This window comes from Capra hircus, chromosome 5 (assembly GCF_001704415.2).
Source record: "Capra hircus breed San Clemente chromosome 5, ASM170441v1, whole genome shotgun sequence".
NCBI lineage: Eukaryota > Metazoa > Chordata > Mammalia > Artiodactyla > Bovidae > Capra > Capra hircus.
Window position 1 is genome coordinate 56,371,266 of NC_030812.1, and position 21,418 is coordinate 56,392,683.

At 47.8% G+C, this 21,418-nt stretch overlaps 3 protein-coding genes and 1 non-coding gene across 15 annotated transcripts in view; 2 read left to right on the top strand and 2 right to left on the bottom strand.

Annotated features, from left to right (window-relative positions):
• On the top strand, positions 1 to 15,242 carry STAT2 (signal transducer and activator of transcription 2). Its single transcript, XM_018048069.1, has 24 exons — positions 1 to 239; positions 2,538 to 2,681; positions 2,831 to 2,984; positions 3,333 to 3,428; positions 3,604 to 3,693; positions 3,785 to 3,860; positions 4,290 to 4,375; positions 4,539 to 4,687; positions 7,559 to 7,717; positions 7,823 to 7,915; positions 8,132 to 8,191; positions 8,582 to 8,602; positions 8,820 to 8,913; positions 9,291 to 9,338; positions 9,418 to 9,501; positions 9,648 to 9,746; positions 9,847 to 9,982; positions 10,102 to 10,148; positions 10,274 to 10,368; positions 10,986 to 11,122; positions 11,295 to 11,477; positions 11,717 to 11,774; positions 12,582 to 12,898; positions 13,182 to 15,242. Exons 2-24 carry the CDS (start codon positions 2,551 to 2,553, stop codon positions 13,322 to 13,324), a joined length of 2,556 nt encoding a protein of 851 aa, XP_017903558.1. The 5' UTR covers positions 1 to 239; positions 2,538 to 2,550; the 3' UTR covers positions 13,325 to 15,242.
• IL23A (interleukin 23 subunit alpha) overlaps positions 14,004 to 21,418 on the bottom strand; it is a 24,670-nt gene continuing 17,255 nt past the window's right edge. Inside the window, exons 2-7 of one of the 2 annotated variants that reach the window (XM_018048070.1) lie at positions 20,837 to 20,909; positions 19,028 to 19,154; positions 15,696 to 16,518; positions 15,371 to 15,472; positions 14,585 to 14,731; positions 14,004 to 14,468 (exon numbers count right to left, since the gene is read on the bottom strand). In XM_018048070.1, the coding sequence (XP_017903559.1) occupies positions 14,307 to 14,468; positions 14,585 to 14,731; positions 15,371 to 15,472; positions 15,696 to 15,857 (573 nt within the window). In that variant the 5' untranslated portion in view covers positions 15,858 to 16,518; positions 19,028 to 19,154; positions 20,837 to 20,909 and the 3' untranslated portion in view covers positions 14,004 to 14,306. Of the gene's footprint in view, positions 14,469 to 14,584; positions 14,732 to 15,370; positions 15,473 to 15,695; positions 18,355 to 19,027; positions 19,155 to 20,836; positions 20,910 to 21,418 lie in introns of those variants that run through there. The other variant, XM_005680346.3, reaches the window with a different exon arrangement.
• On the bottom strand, positions 18,374 to 18,441 carry MIR2432 (microRNA 2432). Its single transcript, NR_129676.1, has one exon. It is a non-coding gene; the product is annotated as a microRNA 2432 (primary transcript).
• The window catches only part of PAN2 (PAN2 poly(A) specific ribonuclease subunit), a 13,991-nt gene continuing 12,036 nt past the window's right edge, over positions 19,464 to 21,418 (top strand). For 2 of the 11 annotated variants that reach the window (XM_005680353.3, XM_005680352.3), the window contains exons 1-2: positions 19,554 to 19,736; positions 20,377 to 20,782. In XM_005680353.3, the coding sequence (XP_005680410.1) occupies positions 20,501 to 20,782 (282 nt within the window). In that variant the 5' untranslated portion in view covers positions 19,554 to 19,736; positions 20,377 to 20,500. Of the gene's footprint in view, positions 19,737 to 20,376; positions 20,783 to 21,418 lie in introns of those variants that run through there. The other 9 variants (XM_018048068.1, XM_018048066.1, XM_013963940.2 and 6 more) reach the window with 9 other exon arrangements.

The window sequence follows — 21,418 nt, forward strand, 5'->3', positions numbered from 1 at the left end:
CAATGAGCTCACTGTCTGGGGAAGCGTTTGGCTGAATGGCAGCCGGTGCCGAGGCGCCCCTGTGGAAGTGACGAGCTCTGAGATTCGGCCTCTTTCTCCAGCCTGCGGAAAGGGGGCGGGTCCGAGACGCCGGCCGAAGCCGAGGGCGTCTCTGGAGGCCCTGGTGCCGGAACGCTTTCTGGCGACCGGAAGCCTGGACTGGAGCTACTGCAGGGAACTGGGTCTGAGACCCTAACCAGGTACTGGCCTTGAGAGGGCGCGTGGGGGTGTAGGTGGAGGCGCGAGTTTTTTCCTCAGATGGAAGGTAGGCCCGGGCGGGTACACCCCGGAGGGGTCAGACTCTGTTTCCAGGTAGAAATAGGAGCTGTCGCTTGCTGCCCTTCCTGTCCAACGTAGGGGTCCAATCGTAATGCCCCACTCCGGAAACCCCTACTTCCAAGACCCGAAATCTGGCCTTGTTGCATTGGTTTAGCGTCTTGGCCAACACTTTTACTTTTTTGGTCTGTGTGTGTTTGTTTGTTTGTTTTATTGGAGGATAATTGCGTTACAGTATTGTGTTGGTTTCTGCCATATATCTGCATGAATCAGCCATAGGTATGCATGTGTCCCCTCTTGAACCTCCCTCCCACCTCCCACCCCATCCCACTCCTGTAGGTTCAGTTCAGTTCAGTTCAGTCGCTCAGTCGTGTCCGACTCTTTGCGACCGCATGAACCGCAGCACGCCAGGCCTCCCTGTTCATCACCAACTCCCAGAGTCCACCCAAACCCATGTCCATTGAGTCGGTGATGCCATCCAACCATCTCATCCTCTGTCGTCCCCTTCTCCTACCCTCAATCTTTCCCAGCATCAGGGTCTTTTCAAATGAGTCAGCTCTTTGCATCAGGTGGCCAAAATACTGGAGTTTCAGCTTCAACATCAGTCCTTCCAATGAACACCCAGGACTGATCTCCTTTAGGATGGACTGGTTGGATCTCCTTGCAGTCCAAGGGACTCAAGAGTCTTCTCCAACACCACAGTTCAAAAGCATCAATTCTTCAGCGCTCTGTTTTCTTTATAGTCCAACTCTCACATCCATACATGACCACTGGAAAAACCATAGCCTTGACTAGACGGACCTTAGTCGGCAAAGTAATGCCTCTGCTTTTGAATATGCTGTCTAGGTTGGTCATAACTTTCCTTCCAAGGAGTAAGCATCTTTTAATTTCATGGCTGCAATCACCATCTGCAGTGTTTTTGGAGCCCAGAAAAATAAAGTCAGCCACTGTTTCCACTGTTTCCCCATCTATTTGCCATGAAGTGATGGGACCAGATGCCATGATCTTAGTTTTTTGAATGTTGAGCTGTAAGCCAACTGTTTCAATCTCCTGTTTCATTTTCATCAAGAGGCTCTTTAGTTCTTCTTCACTTTCTCCCATAGGGTGGTGTGATCTGCATATCTGAGGTTATTGATATTTCTTCTTGTAATCTTGATTCCAGCTTGTGCTTCTTCCAGCCCAGCGTTTCTCATGATGTACTCTGCATATAAGTTAAATAAGCAGGGTGACAATATACAGCCTTGATGTACTCCTTTTCCTATTTGGAACCAGTCTGTTCCATGTCCAGTTCTAACTGCTGCTTCCTGACCTGCATATGGTCTGTTATTTCTGATCCTCAGCAAAAGAAAAAAAAAATGCAATTCAACTCAGAAAAGCTTATGGAGAACAAAATGTGCGCCTGAAAGAGTAATAGATAACTGGAGAAAGAAGAGTTTATAGCCCTTAACCTCCATGTGTGCAATCTATTTAAGAAAGCTAGGTTTTTGTTTTCATTTTTCATATTTAAACCTCAGGGTTTACTTGCCACTTTGCTTTATTAATACCAGCTGATTAGTTCCTTAGGAACTGAGGTCTGGTCATTTGTTTTTTAAAAGCAATACAAATACATAGTTTAAAAAGTCAAGCTCTATTTAAAGGGTTAAAATGGTAGAGCCCCTGCCCAATTCATCTGCTAAAGAGTGGAGCTCCTCCTTCCAACTGGGAGAGCAGTTTATCTCCACAGAGGTTTCAGCCTCTGGTAAAAGGTTTGGGGCCAGCAGGGATAATGATGAAATAAAAACTCAAGACTGACTTTTAAGTGGTCCAGCATAAGTGTATACAAAACCAAACAAATGCATGTATAAGTTCATTGGGGGAGATAAATGAAATAAAGACTGTGGAAGTACCATTACTGGTTGTTGAAGTTGGTTGACAGGTACATGGATGATCCTTGTACTACTCACTCAACTTTGTTGTGTGTTTGAAAATTACCACTGAAACAAAAAAGGCCTACAAGTTGGAGCTCTTATATAATACTCCGTAGAAAAATATGCACCAAACTGGTAATACTGGTTACTTCTGGAGAGGAGGAAAAGGAACCAAGATTGGAAGTGGGATCAATCTAGACTTTAATTTTTTTCTTGCCGGTATGATTTAATTTTAAAATTTGTAATAATAAATAACCATGAGACTGTGGATGATTTAGTCCAGCAAAATTTCCAGTTGGAATCTACATCCTTCAGGCTCAGACCCCAAATGGCGCAGTGGGAGATGCTGCAGAACCTTGACAGCCCGTTTCAGGATCAGCTGCATGAGCTCTACTCAAATAGCCTCCTGCCAATGGATGTTCGACAGCACTTGGCTGTCTGGATTGAAGATCAGAACTGGTGAGGCCTTCTGGGAATCGGGGGGATGAAGAGAGTGATTTCTTTCTCCTGGGTCCCCAGCATCCTGGAGACACCTGGAAGGGGTTGAAAGGCCTCAAAATAGTACCAGTCCTGCAGACACACTCATCCTTGTTCTTCCTGGTCCCCAGGCAGGAAGCTGCACTGGGGAACGATGCTGCTATGGCTAATATGCTATTCTTCCACTTCTTGGACCAACTCAACTCTGAGTGTGGCCGATGCAGCCAAGACTCTGAGTATTTTTTGCTACAGCACAACTTGCGAAAATTCTATCGGGACATTCAGGTATTCAGAGGAGCGGGGGATAACAAAGTAGAAATGGGAGCTGAGTGAAGAGGAGGGCTTTTCTGGATATGGAACGTGGAACAGGACCTGGGGGTTCAAAGGGACAGGAGAAGATTTGAGGGGGAAAGGACAGAGTCTGGATTTAGGGATCCCTGGAAGAGAGAAGGGCAGAGTCTAGATGATCCTATTAGAAAGAGGCTAGGGTTTGGGGAAGCAGTGGTGAAAGGGCGTAGGGCTTGGGATCCTGAGGAATGGGAGAATACCGAGGCCACCAGTGGGGAGGGTGTGAGGTGGTAATTCATTGATGGCAGTTGAGTTCTATCAATTTTTCCTCTTTTCGTACTGCAGGCCCTTCCCACTGGCTCTACCCAGTTGGCTGAGATGATCTTTAATCTCCTTCTGGAAGAAAAAAGAATTCTGACCTGGGCTCAGAGGGCTCAGCTGGTGAGAACAATTTGGTGGTGTGTTGAAAAGCTCCTGGAGTAGAGAGGGACCATGCAGAGGACTCAGGAAATTTGCCTCAGAACAAGATCTCTCCACATCCTATGGTTTAATTTCAGGTCTGGATTTTAGGGGTGACATATCAGAGTTGAAATGTACTCATAGCCTTTTATTTCAGGAGCAACAAGAGCCAGCCCCTGAAGCACCTGGGGAGAGCCAGCAGCATGAACTTGATTCCCGGATCCTGAAATTACAGGCTATGAAGGAGGTTGGTAGACGTGGCAAGAGCCAGGGCGGGCAGAACTCAATCTGCCTCCTCTCATGGAGGCAGCCTCACTGGGGTCTCATTTCTTCTGCAGAAGCTGGTGAAATCCATCAGCCAACTGAAAGACCAGCAGGATGTCTTCTGTTTCCGATATAATATCGAGAAATCAGGTAGAAAGCACTTTGAGGGGTGGGGTGCCTACTGGGAGGCTGAGGGTAGAGTAGAGCAGAAGGGAAAAGTCCCAGTAAGTGGTAATCACTTGTGGCTGCATCTTGCTGGTTATAGTCCTGCTGCCATGCAATGCTGAAAGTGCCAGGGTATGTCGTATAGGTTAGGGTAGTGATATAAACCAAGGGATAGCTGGTGAACGTTGGAGGAGGTGTTTGGGAAACTGCCTTGGCCGATTGGTGGGCTTCTGGTTCTAGCAAGATGATGCAGAATTTGCCTGAGGGCCCAGAGGTGCCTATGCTTTGCTTGGTTCCCCTCCTTCTCCCTTTCAAATTCCCCTCTCCTGACTCTAACTGAGGTCTGGGTCAGGAAGCAGAGAGGGAGGAGCCCTAGGTCTGAGCACTTGTCTCCCTCCCTCTCCTGCCATCCAGCGAGGACTGCTTCTCTGGACCCCCGTCAGACCAGACAGATGAACATTCTTCAGGAAACACTCAATGAACTGGACAGACAGAGAAAGGTGGGAGTCAGAGGACAGAAGGAGTGGGCAGCAGGGAGCTGGGGAAAATGAGGCATTGGGAGCCCTGGCTTCCTGGCCTTGGTTTCTTTGTCTCTTCATGCCTAGTTGGATGGTGGAAGGTAACAGTAAGAGGCTCTCAGTACTCACTTTATGTCTTCCATAGGAGGTGCTGGATGCCTCCAAAGCACTGCTAGGCCAGTTAACTACCTTAATTGAGCTATTGCTGCCCAAGTTGGAGGAATGGAAAGTCCAGCAGCAGAAGGCCTGCATTGGAGCGCCCCCTGTCGGAGGGTTGGAACAGCTGGAGAAGTGGTAAGAGGCACCTCCCCAACCTCACGCTCACCTATCCCTAGTCCTAACTACCACCTGTGCTTTGTAGATTATAATGCCCTGAATGAGCTTCCCCAGTGGCTCAGTGGTAAGGAATCCACCTGCAATGCAGGAGACACGCATTCAGTCCCTGGGTCGGGAAGATCCCCTGGAGGAAGAAATGGCAATCCACTCCATTTTCTTGCCTGAGAAATCCCATGGACAGAGGAGCCTGGCATGCTACAGCCTGTGGGGTCACAAAGAGTCAAACACGGTTGAGTGACTGAGTATACACACAATGGCCTGTATATGACAAGAGACACCGCCCTCCTTAGTCTCTACTCCCCAGAATGACCTCAGCTCCCTTGTCTGACTGCAGCTACACTCTTCTCTTCATTCTTACCACCCAGCAAGCCCAGAGCCCAGTCTTTGCTTTGGTGAAGGTAATGAATTGATCTACAGTCCAATTTTTCCTGCCTCTTAAATCACCAGAGAAATATCTTTTTACCATTTTTTAGTGCAATGAATATAATGCCGCAAAAAAAAGAAAAGAAAATCACCTGTTACCTTAATATCCGGTTGTAGCTACTATAATATTATTAAACAAAAATTGAAACATACAGTTCAAACTACTTTGAGACCTGTGAGTTTGTTTTCTTAACTTAGCAGTATATAATATTTACTTGTGATATGTTTTTTTTGGCCATACCACATGGCATGTGGGATCTTAGTTCCCCAAGCAGGGATCAAATGCATGCCCCTTGCAGTGGAAGCCTGGAGTCTTAACCAGCAGGGAAGTCCCTACCCATGATACTTTTAATAGATGTGTCATAGTTCCCTTTATGGGAGTAATATAATTTAATTAATAAACTCCTATATTTGGATATTCGGGTTGCTTTTAATTTCTTGCTATTGTTTTTTAGTAAACTATCTTATATTATCTATTGTGATGTTAAAAAAAATAGCTAACGTGTCCTTCAATACATTTGATTTAAAAGATACCTATTATTTAAATATTTTCTCATGAGAAAATTTATTATAACTTAATCTATTAAAAATACACCACAGGGAACTTCCCTGGCGGTCCAGTGGTAAGACTGTGCCCCCCACTGCAGAGGGCATGGGTTCGATCGCTGGTCAGGGAACTAAGGTCCTGCATGCTATGTGGTGCAACTGAAAGTTAATAAATAAATACATAAAAATATACCACAACTTTCAGGTAAATTGAAAACAGGTGTATAGGGTTTATAGTACAGGATAAGTATTTAAATTACAGTTGCAGGATTGGCAAACTATGGCCTGTGAGTGATTTCTTGCTTTTTTTTATTTTTGGCTGTGCTGTGCTGGCTTGTGGGATCTTAGTTCCGTGACCAAGGACAAACTCATTCCCTTTACAGTGGAAGTGCTAACCATTGGACTGCCAGGGAATTCTTGATTTCTCACTGTTTTAAACAGTGCTACAGTAAATAACCTCTTGTGTGTTTGCATGCATGCTGAGTCATGTCCAACTCTTTGTGACCCCATGTATGGTAGCCTGTTAGGCTCCTCTGTCCATGGAATTTTCCAGGCAAGAATACTGGAGTGTGTTGCCTTTTCCTCCTCTGGAAATAACCTCATCGTTACATCTTTATTTACAACCCTAACTTATTTCTGTAAGTTATTGGAAGTGATATTCCCGGGTTAGAGAATATATCTTTTTTTGGTGGTGGTGCTGTTATTGTGTTGTTCTTTTGTTTCATTGTTTTATATACAAAGAGCTTTATTGCTTTTTCTGATTGTAAATATATGCCAATTGAAAAAATTTCAGACTACTGAAAAGAGGGAAAAAAAGTAAAAATTATCCCTCTGCATAATCTGATCATGCAGAGGTACCCACTGTTAATGCTCTTGAATACATTTTTTCAGATTTTCCCTATGCATATACACAAATATATATCTGTTTTAAACAGAAATCAGATTATATCATATATGTATACTATCTTATATTTTTTAATTTATTTTGGACATTTTCCATGTTAAAAATTTCCACCTATTTTATCATTATTTTTAATGGTTGCATAGTATTCCATGATGTAACTATAACATAATTTATACCTTGGGATCTCAAAGAGTTGAACATGACTTAGAGACTAAATTACCACCACATATATACCCAGTACCAATTGTTTCTAATTCTTCTATTACAGATAACAAAGCCATGAACTACGACCATCTGTCTGTCCTTTTGTTTGATTATTTCCTTAGGGTGTATCTTAGAAATGGAATACTGTAAAGCATATGTACATTTTTGAGGCTTTTTAAAAAATAGTTCCAAACTGCTATCCCAGTCTGTTTGCTTTTATATAGTGGATGATTGTTTTCCTGTTACCACATTGTCTATTGTTATTAGTTCTTATCATAAAAACAGTAAAATATAGAAGTTAAAAGCATGGATTGTACACCCAGACTGCCTGGGACCACATACAACTTCATTCTTTACTAGTTTTATGACCTTGAGCAAGTCGCTTTACTCTTTCTGTGCCTCAGCTTTATCCTCCATAAAATAGGGATAAAATAGGACCTACCTCATAGGGTTGTTTTAAGAATTAAATGCATGAAGATATGTAAAACACTTTAAAAAAAAGTAGGGATCAAGCATCATATGTTAGCTTTATTATGTTAATGAATTACTGCTTTTATATGTGAAAGTGGTTTTCATTTTCATTCCTTGCGTTATGAACAGTGTTGAATAATCTATCATACACTTCCTGGATTCTTTTTTTTGTCCCAATCAGTTTATGACTTTCCACATAGTTAAAGGGGAGCTTTTGGAGCCTGTTTGGGGGTTCCAGGAAACTCATGATTCTTTCTTCCTTGGATTATGTCATTACCCAGGTTCACAGATGGAGCGAAGCTGTTGTTTCACCTGCGGCAGCTGCTGAAGGAGCTGAAGGAGTTGAGTCACATGGTCTCCTATCAGGGGGACCCTCTGAACGAAGGGGTGGACCTGCGGGAGGCGCAGGTCACAGAGCTGCTGCAGCGCCTGCTTCACAGGTCTGGAGGCCAAGAAAGGACCCCTCAGGGAGGCCAGAGGGAAAGGACCAAGGGAGCCATTCTTACAGATACTGACCTCTATATATTCTCTCCACATCTCTCCAGAGCCTTTGTAGTAGAAAGTCAGCCCTGCATGCCCCAAACTCTTCATCGACCCCTCATCCTCAAGACAGGGAGCAAGTTCACCGTCCGAACAAGGTTGGCGTCTCAGAACTCATTCCTGCTTCCTTTTTCCAGCCCTGACACTGTGTGCTCTTTGGCTTTTCAGATCTTCTCACTTTGAGCTGTTTCTTCTCTCATTTCCCCTTGGTCCACTTACCTCTTCTCATCTCTTCCCTTATCTTTTTTAAACATCTGTTCTATCCAGGAGATTGAGGTTGACCACTTTCCCCCATCTACCTCCCTCTCCTCCAGGCTGCTAGTGAGACTCCAGGAAGGCAATGAATCACTGACTGCGGAAGTCTCCGTTGACAGGTAAGTTGGGGCAGGTGAAGGGTGGGACCAAGAGGCGCCCAGGACATGGGATGATGGAGTGGAGGAGATAGCTACCGGTCACAACCAGGCCCCTAGGGCTGTGTTCTTTCCCCTTCCATTACTACCTCATAGAAATAGTTCATCCCTTTTGAGTCCTTACTATGTGACGTGTAGCTTGTCAAGTACCCAATTTAAAATTGTCACAGGAGCCCCAGGAGTTAGGTATTATCAATGCACTATTCAAATGAAGAAATAACTTCAGAGAATTTGTGTCTCTAGTGCAAGCCATATAACTGGTGAGCTATTTGAACTTAGGTCTGTCTGACCCCAAAGACTAAATCCCTTACTTCCACATTATTTTGCTTCCTAATGAATTTTTTTTCTTTTTAGGAAGTCTCCCAAGTCACAAGGGTAGGTACCTAACAAGGGTGCTGCCGACTGTGTGCACTGCATGAGCTACACAGTCACGTGTGACAGCCCTGATGGGGACACAGACAAGGAGGAGGGTGATTTGTGTGGTGCACAGACAGAGAAAGGAGGGGGGAGGTCTTAATGAAGTGGAACTTTTGTTGTTTTCCTACCGGACTCTGCTACTGACCTCCATATATCTTCTTTTTCCTCGGAACAGCTTCCGGAAGTTCAACATTTTGACCTCAAACCAGAAAACTTTGACCCCCGAGAAAGGCCAGACTCAGGGCTTAATTTGGGACTTCGGCTACCTGGTAAGGTGGTTAAGAAGGAATGCGCTTTTTTTAGTATTTATTTTTGTTTATTTGGCTGGACTGGATCTCAGTTGCGGTACACGGCATCTTTGCTGTGGCTGCGGGATCTCTAGTTGTGGTATGTGGGCTTAGTTGCCCTGTGGCATGTGGGATCTTAGTTCCCAGACCAAGTATCAAACCCATGTCGATTGGAAGGCGGATTTTCAACCACTGTACCGTCAGGGAAGTCCCAGAGGGATGCTGTTTTAAGCTTGTAGTGCAATGGAACAGACTGGGGGAAGTTCCCAGGCCCTGGGAAGTCCTGAGGGCAAAGCCGGGGTTCCAGGGTCCCTGCGGTCTCTTCTCTGGCATTCTTTCTCCCTCCCTTCCATTCACAGACTCTGGTGGAGCAACGTTCAGGGGGTTCAGGAAAAGGCAACAGTAAGGTGAGGCCTGGACAGAGGGTTGGGGGCAGGAGGAACTTGCCAGAGGGCACTCTGATCACTGAGTCTTCTGTTGTCCCAGGGGCCGCTGTCCGTTACAGAGGAATTGCACATCATTAGCTTCACAGTCAAATACACCTTCCAGGGTCTGAAGCAGGAGCTGACAGTGAGTGAAAATGAAGTGCATTTGTGGGGAGACATAAGGAGGGGTTAAGCAGAAACCATTCAGGGTAGGCTGGGATCAGGCCCTTACCAAACGTCTGCAGTTGGAAACCTCACATCCCTCGCTGGTGATTTCTGTCTCCTCCTCAGACGGACACCCTCCCTGTGGTGATTATTTCTAACATGAACCAACTCTCAATTGCCTGGGCCTCTGTTCTCTGGTTCAATCTGCTCAGCTCAAACCCCCAGGTAGGAGGTGGGGCCCACAGTTGAAGGGAGGCGGGGAGGGGCGTGGAGCTTGGTGTGAGGGCACTGCTCTGAGCCACCCTGTCCCCTCCCACCTCTGCAGGATCAGCAGTTCTTCTCCAACCCCCCGAAGGCCCCATGGAACTTGCTGGGCCCTGCTCTCAGCTGGCAATTCTCCTCCTATGTTAATCGAGGCCTCGACTCAGACCAGCTAGGCATGCTGAGGGACAAGCTGTTTGGTACCAATACTTTTTCTGTCAGCCTTTCCCTGGCCTCTATCTGCCCCAGCCCTCCGTCCTTTCTGTCCCAGGACCTTTGGCCTTGCCTCCTTCCGTCATCTTGAACTGTCCTCCCACAGGGCAGAACTCCAAGACTGAAGGGTTGTCCTGGGTTGACTTCATTAAGGTAATTCCCTACATCCCTTGCAGCTGGCCCCTGGGCCCGTCCAGTTACTAGCCCTTCCCCCACCCCCCGCTCTCCACTCTCGGGGCAGCTCTGCACCTCTTTCTGCCTTGCCATTCCTCCTTCAGCGAGAGAGTCCCCCTGGCAAGCTACCGTTTTGGACATGGCTCGACAAGATTCTGGACCTGATACATGACCACCTGAAGGATCTCTGGAAGGATGGGTAAGGCCTTGGTCAGTCTCCCTCTTTCCACTCCCTCAGGCCCAGCTGCTTTTCTGGGCTTGAGAGTGGACTCTGTGCGCCCTCATGTGGCAAATAGAGGGAGAGTACAAAACTCGCTGTAGGGTCACACCCACTCCCGATGGCAGTGGTAATCTCCTAGCCTGTATTTGTCAAGCATCCACTGTGTTCCAGAGCCTACTGGGTGCTCTTGATGAATTCTCTCATGTAATCCTTTCAGCCCTGCTGTGTGGTGGGTATTGCCACCCTCAAGTGAGGAAGTGAGGGCTCAGGGAGATTAAGGGAGTTACACCAGGGGGACAGTCGGGGTTTGAACCCAGAGCTGTCTGACCCCACCCCTGTGCACTTTCCACCACACTGCCTGCCCATTTGGGCAGCACTTTGCCTTTTACAAGGTGCTTTTCATCTGTGTGATCTCACTGAAGCTTCACACCTCTTCCAGCCCTGGGAGGTGGATACTGTTGGTCAAATGAAATGACTTGGCCAACACAAAACAGTCTGCAACAGGTTGGCAGAACTGGGGCCCAGCCCTGGCACTCTGTCCCTCTACAAGAGGAGTAGGAAGCAGCAGGACCTCACAGCTGCTCTCTACGCTGCAGACGTATCATGGGCTTTGTGAGCCGGAACCAGGTGCGCCGGCTGCTGAAGAAGACTGTCTCTGGCACCTTCCTGCTGCGCTTCAGTGAAACGTTGGAGGGGGGCATTACCTGCTCCTGGGTGGAACACCAAGATGATGGTCAGCAGCTCTGCCGTTCCCTCAGCCTCTCCTTTCCTCCCCTCTACTGCCCTTGGCTTCCCCGGCTCTGTCCCAAATCCCTTGGCAGATTTGGGGTTGGGCAGCCAGGGTGGGAAGCCCTCGGGCCCAGCCTCTCCTCTCAAGCCTGCCTGTTCCTACATCTGCTCTCTAGACGAGGTGCTCATCAACTCTGTGCAGCCCTTCACCAAGGAGGTGCTGCAGTCACTCCCACTGACCAAGATCATCAGCCAGTACCAGATGCTCACGGAGGAGAACATACCTGAGAACCCACTGCGCTTCCTCTACCCGCGAATCCCCCGGGATGAGGCTTTTGGTTGCTACTCCCAGGAGAAAAGTGAGAACCATTGATACATTTCACTGGTAGAGTGCAGGGGTCCACAGGCATCCATAAATGCAGCTCTTCCATTTCAAGATGGGAAAACCGACATCCGAGAGGGGAAGGGATTTGTCTGTGGGACACTGCTAGTCAGTCAGTAGGGAGGCATGGCAGTCAGGACCACCTGCACTAGAGGACCCTGGGGCAGTGTGTCCAATCCACTGACCTCCCCTGCCTCCTGTGTCTGTCCCCTGTAGTTAATCCTGAGGAGCGGAAGAAATACCTGAAACATAAGCTCATTTTTGTCTCTAACAGGTGAGATATGAACTCTTTGCCCACCTTCCTTAACCCTTTTTGGCTAATATAGTGACCCAGACCTGCCCAGTTCTGGTCTCCACAGCCTTCTCTCCTCCAACCCAGGCTCCCCAGCCCTCTGGGGGTTTTTCTCCTACCCTTTTAGCCTCTATTTTCCTGCTGCCATCCCTAGGTTGTCTCCATGGGGGTTCCCTGACAATAATCATCATCATCACTAATGTTATTGGACATCTACTTAATGCAAAGCATAGTACTAGATTCTTTTAGAACATGTTTGTTTGTTTGTTTTCCATTTAATCCTTATGAGAACCCAGCCAAGCCAGAAATGGTAATAGCCACAGTTAATGAAAATTCATTATGTGCCAGGCACTGGGCTAAAAGCTTTGTGTTCGTTTTCTTATTTACTGACTTCATAACAGTCCTGTGAGGCAGAAAATACTGTTATTACTGTTTCCAGTTGAGGAACCTGAGGTTTAATGTGGTGAAGTGTCATGCCTCAGGTACATGGCTAATCAGTAATCCAGGTCTCTCAAATTCCAGAGCCCTGATTTTAACCATCCTCCTGCCTCTCATGTATTCTGAAGTATGGTTGTTTAGGCTCAGAGAGGTTGGGTCATTTTGCCTAAGGTCCCCCAACTAGTAAATGATAAGATTTAAACTCTAGTAAGCCTAATTCCAGAGCCTATGCTCTTAAGCCCTCTGCTCTGTTGCCTTTTTAGACTAGAAAGATAGCCTCTGCTTTCTCTGCCATTCCCCACTTCACCTAAACAACTGAGCCCTGCTCTTTTGTCTGTATTGGGTATCCAGACAGGTGGATGAGCTGCAGCAACTGCCGGAGCTCAAGTTGGAGCCAGAGCTGGAGTCATTAGGGTTCACATCAGGGCCTGAGCACGGGCCAGGCCTGGACTTAGAGCCACTGCTGGAGGCAGGATTGGATCTGAGCCTGGAGCCCACGCTGGAGCGCATGCTGGAGCGCACACTAGGCGAGGTGTCACAGGGAGTCCTAGAACCACATCCAGGACCACAACTGCAGCTGGAGCCTATTCCAGAGCTCGATGTACAGGCCATGCCAGAACCAGATTTGCCCTATGATCTGAGACACTTGAACACTGAGGACATGGAAAGTAAGTGATGATGTGCAACCAGGGAAGAGAGGACACATTGCCTTTCCCAACTCCCCTCCCTCACTCGCTACAGAAAAAGCCTATGTTCTAAGCTCCTCATTGGAGAAAGGCTGATTTCCCTGCAATTCATTTCATTAGGAAATACACATGCCTCCCCCACCCCACCTAATGCCCCCCTCAGGCCCTATCTAGGCCTCTGCTGCCATCCTCTCTCACTTTCCCTGCTGGTTTGGGAACTCCTACTCTGAGATCAGGGCCTGACTTCTTTCTCTGGATGATCCAGTCTTTAGGAACAGCATGAGGATTGAAGAAATCATGCCAAACGGTGATCCACTATTGCCTTGCCAGAACACCATGGATGAAGCTGACGTCTTCAGCCCCAGCCACTTCTATGCAGATGGGCCCTTGAGCCCTTCTGACTACTAGGAGCTACATTTCCTCAGATCTTTCTGTGCATCTGTCCTCCTACCCCTCACATCCTGACCCTGCTCTCCAAGGATGGACATGAGGCATATGCCCCTTCTAAACTGGGTTAACCCTGGGGGAATGTGAGGGAGAAGCATAATATGGGTGAGGGAGAGGCAGCAATGAACCAGAAGAGATGTTACCCATGGCTCCGACTAGGAGCCTGGAGGCTGCCTGCTGTGCTGGGAGGTACAGGCATTCAAGGGCAGGCCAGGACCGTTAGGAGGTTCCTGTATGGCTCAGGGCAGTGGCTTCTTTCCAGTATGGAAGGCTTTCAACATTTTAGTGACTGATAAGACTAACCTGGTGCTCATTTCATCTTTCTGAAATGCCCTTTCTGCTCATAACAGCTCTGACTGTTGGCCAAGAAAGCAGGGAAGGAAGCCCTGGGTCAAGGAGCAAGAGAGGGCCACGCCTAGGAGCGATACTTCCCAATTGCAGTCCCTTGTAACCTCATTCAGCTTGCTCAGCCTTAGCAGGGATTATGGCCAAAAAGATCCCAGTTACTCTATATACCAAGGGGTCACAAGGTAAGACCCCTTTCCACCATAGCCCTGCAGAGCAGAAGGATGCATTTTATAGTGCTTTGACCCTATTTTTCCATTCTGTTTCTTTTTACTGACAAGCCTAGACTTAGAGATCCACATAAATAAGTCTTTATTGAAAAAGGTACATAATTCAGTATAAATATAATAAATAATCCTCATCCCCAAGCTCCTGCCACTATAAATAATCCCAAAATTTCCCTTCCCATATAATAAATATTCAGCCTCTCCTGGGTCAACATCATAAGTCAGTCAGTTTTGGTAATTTTTCAACAGAATAAGTCTCATTAAAATTAATGGACTGATGAACTCATTGGCTCACAGGTGTCTAGGTTGATAGATTGATCTTAACATTACTGAGCCATGGAGGTCTGGGTGTCATCCTTAAGCTGCTGGCTTTAGGGGCTCAGAGTTGCTGCTCCGTGGGCAAAGACCCGGGCAGCTACAGCCACAAAGGCCTGGAGGCTTCGAAGGATCTTGAGACGGAGAAGGAGGCGCTGCCATGGCTGGCTGGGAATAGGGCTTGGAGTCTGCTCAGCTTCCCAGTGGTGACCCTTGGGCTGAAAGGACACAGGACACAATCAGAGAGGACTCTAAATCATTCACCCCACCCCCACCCCCCAGGCGCTGTCTCTGACACCTGCAAGCCCCTCTCCTCCAGGTCCCTAGTTCATACCTGCAAGAGTTCCCTGAGGCCCAGTATGGAGGCATGAAGCTGGTCCACAGGGCCATCTGGGAATAGAGAAGGCTCCCCTGTGAAAATATCTGAGCCCAGAAGCTTCTCGTAAAAAACCAGGCCTCGATGAATCCTTTGCAAGCAGGGCTGGGGAGAAAAGAAAAGCCGTGAAAGAAGACAGATACGGGGACTTCCCAGGCGGTCCGGTGGTTAAGATGCCACGCTTCCACTGCAGGGGCCATGGGTTTGATCCCTGGGTGGGCACAGCACAGCTCAGCCAAAATCAAAATAAAAGAAAACAGATCCCTTGTAATTACTCCACCAAAGACTCACCTGATATTTGCCATTCTTAAGACATGGCTGTGATCTGAATGTTTGCGTCCCTGTGAAACTCATATGTTGAAATCCTAACCCTCAGTGTGGTGGTGGTAGGAAGTGGGACTTTTGGGAAGTTACTAGGTCATGAGGATGCAGCCCTCATGAATGGAATTATTGGTCTTATAAAAGAGACCCACAGAACTCCTTACTCCTTCCCACAATGTGAGGAGACAAGAAGTCTGATCTGGAAGAGGGCCCTCATTTAACTGCACTGGCACCTTGACCTCAGACTTCCAGCCTCCGGAGCTGTGAGAAATAAATGTCTGTTGTTTGTAAACTACTGAGTCTATGGCTTATCATTACAGCAGGCTGAATAGACAAGGACAGATACAACTTTTACTAATTCACCATGGTATCCAGCTCTGTCTCCAGTCCCCTCTTCCTTGGGGCCCAGCCTCATCTTTGTACCTGACTGTTGTCCCTGAGTCCTTGTGGATCACAGCCATCCTCACACTGGATACGGGGGACATCATCTGTAGTCTCATCACCTCCTTCTTCTCTTGGTAGATCCTGAAATGGAGGAGGGGTGGGAAGAGTAAAGAAATAAGTACTCTCAAATCCTACCTGGACCTTTCGGCCCTTACTCTCCCTGGATCCCTTCTTCAGGGGTTCTCTCAGCCACTGTTCTCTCTTACCCCTGATGGCTTTCAACCCTCCAGCTTCCACCCCAGGCCACAGTATCTTCCACGATAGCCTTGGAGAGCTCAGATAGGCTCTAGGGGCTGGCACTCACCACATGTCCCATTGGTAGGTGTGCACTCCAGGCTAGCATGCAGAGTTGCTGTGAGAGCTGTTGGCCCTGAGCCCAAGCAGGGCTGCTGTCCTCTGACACAGCCCGGCCCTGAGCTGTCCAGGGCAGCAGTAGCAGCAGCAGCACAGCTCTGTTCCCCAGCATCTCGTTGCCTGCCTCTCCAATCTGGCTTGCTCCGTGCCTTGCAGTCCCTGTGGAACCTCTGTCCACTTCCCCTTGCTTTGAATCTGATTCTCTCTGTTCTGTGCGTCTGGTTCTCTCTTGTTCACCGTGGTTCTGAGCTGCTTCCTGTAGACTTTCTCCCCTTGTCTCAGTCTCTTTTTAAGGTCCCTGCATTGTGAGACCCGCCCTTTATACTAGCAGGTGACTCACAGCAGGTGGGATTCCCCTCCTGCATCATCCCCCTCCGTGGGGAGCCCAGGTAAGTAGCCTCAGTTCCAGGGGAAATGAGTCGTGTGGTGGCTGTGGCTGGAGGCCTGGGATGAGACTTCTGTGTAATGCTCTCCAGGAATCAAAGAGGCCGAAGACAGGGGGAGGGGTGGAAACAGCAAATATTTAAATGAATCTAGTCTCAAGTTCCTTCCTGTTTAACCTTTCCCTCATCTTTTTGTGTCGCTAAGCTATATTAGCCCTCCCTTCAAACCTAATTTCCTCACCTCCTGCCTGAGTAAAAACCAAACAGAAGCATTCATTTATCTCCCAATAGGATGGCAAGATCAGTTTGGAATGAAGCTGGTTCCCACCTGATGCCCTCAATCCAAGAATAAGGGGGCTTCTTTTTCTCTGTTGGGAGGTGTTATTTTCACTAGGAGAGAATGGACATGAGACATTTTGTGAACTGGGAAGCCACATCTGTTCAGTATAAGGTATTACTGCTCCTCACTTCAGGCCTCACTCTGGAGGCTAGGGGGGCTGTTGGGAGGAAAGAACTGTTGCTAAGAACCATCTGATTCCTCAACCTTTGTGGCCCAAGTTTCTTGGGCTCTGTGGGATTCAGGTGATTTGGGGGTAGGGGACATCAGTGTGTAAGTGACGTCTAGAAATCCAACTGGAGATATTCCAGCACCGAGCCCTTCACCGTGGCTAGAAAGTCCAGGGTTCTGGGTAGTTGAAGGTGCACTGTGTCAGTGACCCTGGCTGGTCCTTCAGCCTGTTGCATCCATGGGTAAAATCCGCTGATACTGATTTCATCACCATCCCTGATGCAACATTCAATGAAACAGCTGAGACTGTGAGGTTGGGTGTGGGAGTGGAGGGTGGCCCAAATCTGGGACTGTCCCCACCCCAGTGGAGGGTCCCAGGACAATCTGGACGTCAGAATGAGGCCATGGATGACCACACAGATGGCTCCCAAAGCCTTTCCAAGAGGTTGACCCTTTTTCTCTGAGAAACTTACCCTCGACAGAGGTCTCCGTTCCCTTAGGACTATTCAAAACTGCCCAATGAAATTTCTGATTCAAATGTGACTCTGTGGTAAATCCACCCTTGGGATAAAACATTTCTAGCCTCAGAGAAGTTATCTCAGTTTGAGTGAGAAATGGTTTGCCTTCTGAGAAAGATAGATATGCATGAAATAAGGAAATTGGGGGTAGGATAGGGGAGCTCACCTCACTTTTGTATGTCTTCCATGCTTTTCCCACCTCTAGTCCCCATTCTGGGAGCTGTTTAGGATAGGAGATGGAAGGTGAAAAGGAGGAAGAGGAGGAAGTGGAACCCTGGGGGATAGGATGAGAGGGACAAGGGTGAGTTGGAAGCACGGGGCTTTGTTTCACTTCCTGGTGCTTTAGGAGTTGGGTAGGAAGCAAGATTGGTGGGGTGACTGTGGGACTGTTGTGTGACAGGAACTATTTCCAGGACTATATCTGACCTGGAGCTGCAAGGAGACCTTGACGTCAGCAAGACCTCAACCGTTATGCAAATTATATTGACAAGACACTCCCAAGCAGGCCTTTCCAGTTGGATGCCTGGACACCAAATCCAGTTGAAGTTTCCCCAGGTGGTTAGTAATGATGGCTTCTATCCAACTCTCACTTTACACCAAATACTTGGTTTAAGCACTTTTCATGTACTAACCCATTTAATTTTCAAAACAGCACAATGAGATGGGTACAAATGAGGAAACTGAGGTGCAAAGATAAGTAATTTACCTAAGATCACTATTAAGTGGCCAGAATTACCACACAGACTTCAGACACTGCATTCTCATTCTATTATATTGGACGCTGTGAGGTGACACTACGCATCTTAATAAAGTAGCTCTTTTAGCCTGATGTTGCTGGTATCTCAGGCCTTGTAATTCTCACTGTTAAGTCTTAAAAAAAATTTTTTTGGCTACACTGGGTCTTAGTTCTGTCAAGGATCTTTGATCCTTGAGGCATGCAAACTCTTAAGTTGCAGCATGAGGGATCTTGGGATTCCCTGACCGGGGAACAAACCCAGGCCCCTGCATTGGGAGCACAGAGTCTTGGCCACTGGATCACCAGGGAAATCCCTGTTAAGTCTTTCTTAATTTGAGACCTAAATATGGAAATTTCTCAAAGTGTAGGAACTGTCCCTATTACTCAGCACATATATTCTTTACGAGATTTTAAATCTAGGGACCTCTGAAGTCAGGTCAGTTTGAGAAACCCTCTTGAGTTAAATGTGTTTTTCTCTTGGTCTATGACCTCTAAGCCTAGAATCCTGACTCAGAGAATCCTGAATCAGAGGGGTTCTAGACTTAGAGGTCTAGACCGAGAGAGAAACATGTTTAACTCAGAGGGTCTCTCAAACTGATCTGATTTCAGAGGTCCCTAGATGGTGACTTCCCTTGTAGCTCAGTCGGTAAACAATCTGCCTGCAACGCAGGAGACTGGGTTCGATTCCTTGGCTGGGAAGATCCCCTGGAGAAGGAAATGGCAACCCACTCCAGTATTCTTGCCTGGAGAATTCCATGGACAGTGAAACCTGGAAGGCTATAGTCAATGAGGTGGCAAGAGTCGGACAGGACTTAGCGACTAAACCACCACCACCACATTGAGATGCTTTAAAACTGTATTCTCTATGAGGAATCCCATCAACGCGGCCCTTTATGTGGCCTTTAGAAACTGGACTAAAATACCCTACAGACATCTAACATTCTGGATCTATTCCAAAGCAGTTCAAGCTCAGACTTATACCTCAAGAATCCCTGAGTAAGTGTTGACACTAATCTGTTAAGTCTGGGGAAAGCAAATGTCTCAATTTGCAGCGTCCTGCCCCCTGAGGAATAATGTCCAGCTCCACGAGCTAGGGGAATTTTATAGCTGAAGGGTCCTGTTCCCTGGAAATATTACCGGCGACTCTGGGGAGGGAATAATCACAGATGGGAGTTTCAGATGGTTGCCTTTAGAATCGCAGAAGATGCAGCTACTTGAGCCGTGTTAGGAGGCTGCCTCCCGCTTCCTTTTTTCTCTCCCATGCCTGAAAATGATAGGAAATGCCGGTAAGTTTCAGGAGTAACAGGGTCGGAGGTGGCGAAGTGCTCACAAGAGTGCCACGGGGAGAGGGGGTGGACTGGGCCACACTGGGAATATCCAGCAATCGATTCCCAGTGCTATGCTTTGGGCCCCCCTTACTCGAGTCTGGAGCTATACAGAGCTTGAAAGTTCGGGCTCCAAGCCTGGGGCTTTCTAATTTCTTTTAAAGAAGGCTTAAATAAGAGAAAGGTTACTCTAACACCACCGAACAGGGACAAGGTTCTGACTCCGTTTGTCCCTATCCGCGCCCCGTAGGTCTTGTTTTGCTCAGCTCGCGCATCACACGTCTTCTCGCGGGTCCGGCTGTACCTGGCTGCTCTCGATTGGCTGAGGTAAGCCTTTCGCCCTTCCTAATTGGAAGCTGCGACTGGGAGTGCACGCCCTTTCCGTCGTAGAGTTTGGTTGAACCTGAGGCGCGGGGGAGAAGTGGGGAAACTGGAATTTCCCGCGGAGCTGCCGGCGCTTGCTCTCCCCCTACTCGTTTTAATTCCACGCGCTCCAAAATATCCGCCATGGAGAAATCTTGGTAATGACCTAATCCCCTTAAGCATCCCAGGAACACATCTGACCCCTGCCCTAATCCCTCCCCTCCCCGCCGCCGAGGGAGAATTATGGGTAATTGATTTTTCTGGTTCCCCCAGAGAATTCTGGGTAACTAGTTATTTCCTTCACGTCCCCCTACCCCCCGCCCCAACAGTGGGTAACTGGCCAGTCTTATTTTCCCCTAGCGAATCCTGGGTAGCATTGCAGAGGATTCTGGGAAACTGACTTACCTTGTTCTGCCCTTTCAACCGTCTGCCCCTATCCCTAATTCTGGGAAACAAGCACTTTACCCCCCTCTACCTAACCCCTACCCCCCCAGTTGCTGTTCCTGCCATTGATGGTTCAGGGATGAACCAGGCAAGTGAGCAGCCCTGAAGGAGGGTGAAAAGGAAGTCAGGGATTAAGTTAACTAGTGGGGTGCCGGGAGTTCAGAGTACCTTAGAGGAGAAGGGCAAGGGACAACACCTTCTCCCACCTCTACCCGAGTGCCCATTCCCTTTCTGCCTGTTTCATCCCCTGGCTTGTATTTTACATCTTCTACCGTCCTGCCAGTAAAACCTAGAACACACTGAATACAAGTACCTGGGCCTACCCGTGACTCAGCTCCCTCTTTCCCTTTGCAGGTCAGGATGTGCATTCTAGGTCCACTGATGTCCTGCTGAAGGTTGGGTCAGGCATCCAAAGGGGCTGTGGCAAGGGAGGGTGTGTGACACGGGTCAGTCTGCTGCTATCGTCATCATCACCATCATGAACTTCGAGGGTCTGGACCCTGGACTGGCAGAGTATGCCCCGGCAATGCATTCTGCCCTGGATCCTGTCCTGGATGCCCACCTGAACCCGAGTCTGCTACAGAACGTGGAGCTGGACCCGGAGGGAGTGGCCCTAGAGGCTCTTCCAGTCCAGGAGTCAGTGCACATAATGGAAGGTGTCTACTCTGAGTTGCACAGTGTGGTGGCTGAAGTGGGTGTGCCTGTCTCCGTCTCCCACTTTGACTTGCACGAGGAGATGCTGTGGGTGGGAAGCCATGGGGTAAGAACTGTACCCCTTTGAAAGGGCTGAAAGGAGATTTTGGGGGTCTCTTACCTGGTTTTAGGCCAAGAACAACTGCTTTGCAGGGAGCCAGAACTGAGTTGAGGTGATGGAATTAGCTGGGTCTCTAAAGCAAGCCAAGAGGAGGGGAAGGGGAGGGAGAAGGAGGGCGTCATAGAATGCAGAGATGGATTACATAGGTGTTCTTATTCAGAGGGTATCCCACTTCTTCCACAATTTGTCCATTCCATGCTTTGATTAATCTTGATAACTGTACCCATTCAGTTAGTCTATAGCCATCTGAATACACTCTCTAATGCTCTTCCTCTGTTTTCCATTTTTATAATTATGGGATGTTTTCTTTTTGACCATGTCAGCCGCTTTGTGGGATCTTAGTACCCCTGACCAGAGATCAAACCCAGGCCTGGGCAGTGAAAGCATGGAGTCCTAACCACTGGACAGGCAGGGAATTCCCTAATTACAGAATGTTTAACTCCTGTTTCTGCACATATTACATGGAATCATTCTGTCTTTGGCTGACTTGAATCTCTCTGGGAGCAGTTATCATTGTTAATTTCTAAAAATGTATCCATATTGGCAATATGCTCAGGACCCCGAAGATTTTGTAAGAAATAA

Bases quoted from the DNA above. Each gene is read 5' to 3' on its own strand.
- STAT2 (XM_018048069.1), top strand. From the start codon at position 2,551: ATGGCGCAGTGGGAGATGCTGCAGAACCTTGACAGCCCGTTTCAGGAT. The intron at 3,694-3,784 runs GTTGGTAGACGT...TTTCTTCTGCAG, and splicing joins AATTACAGGCTATGAAGGAG to AAGCTGGTGAAATCCATCAG. The intron at 8,914-9,290 runs GTAAGGTGGTTA...TTCCATTCACAG, and splicing joins TTTGGGACTTCGGCTACCTG to ACTCTGGTGGAGCAACGTTC.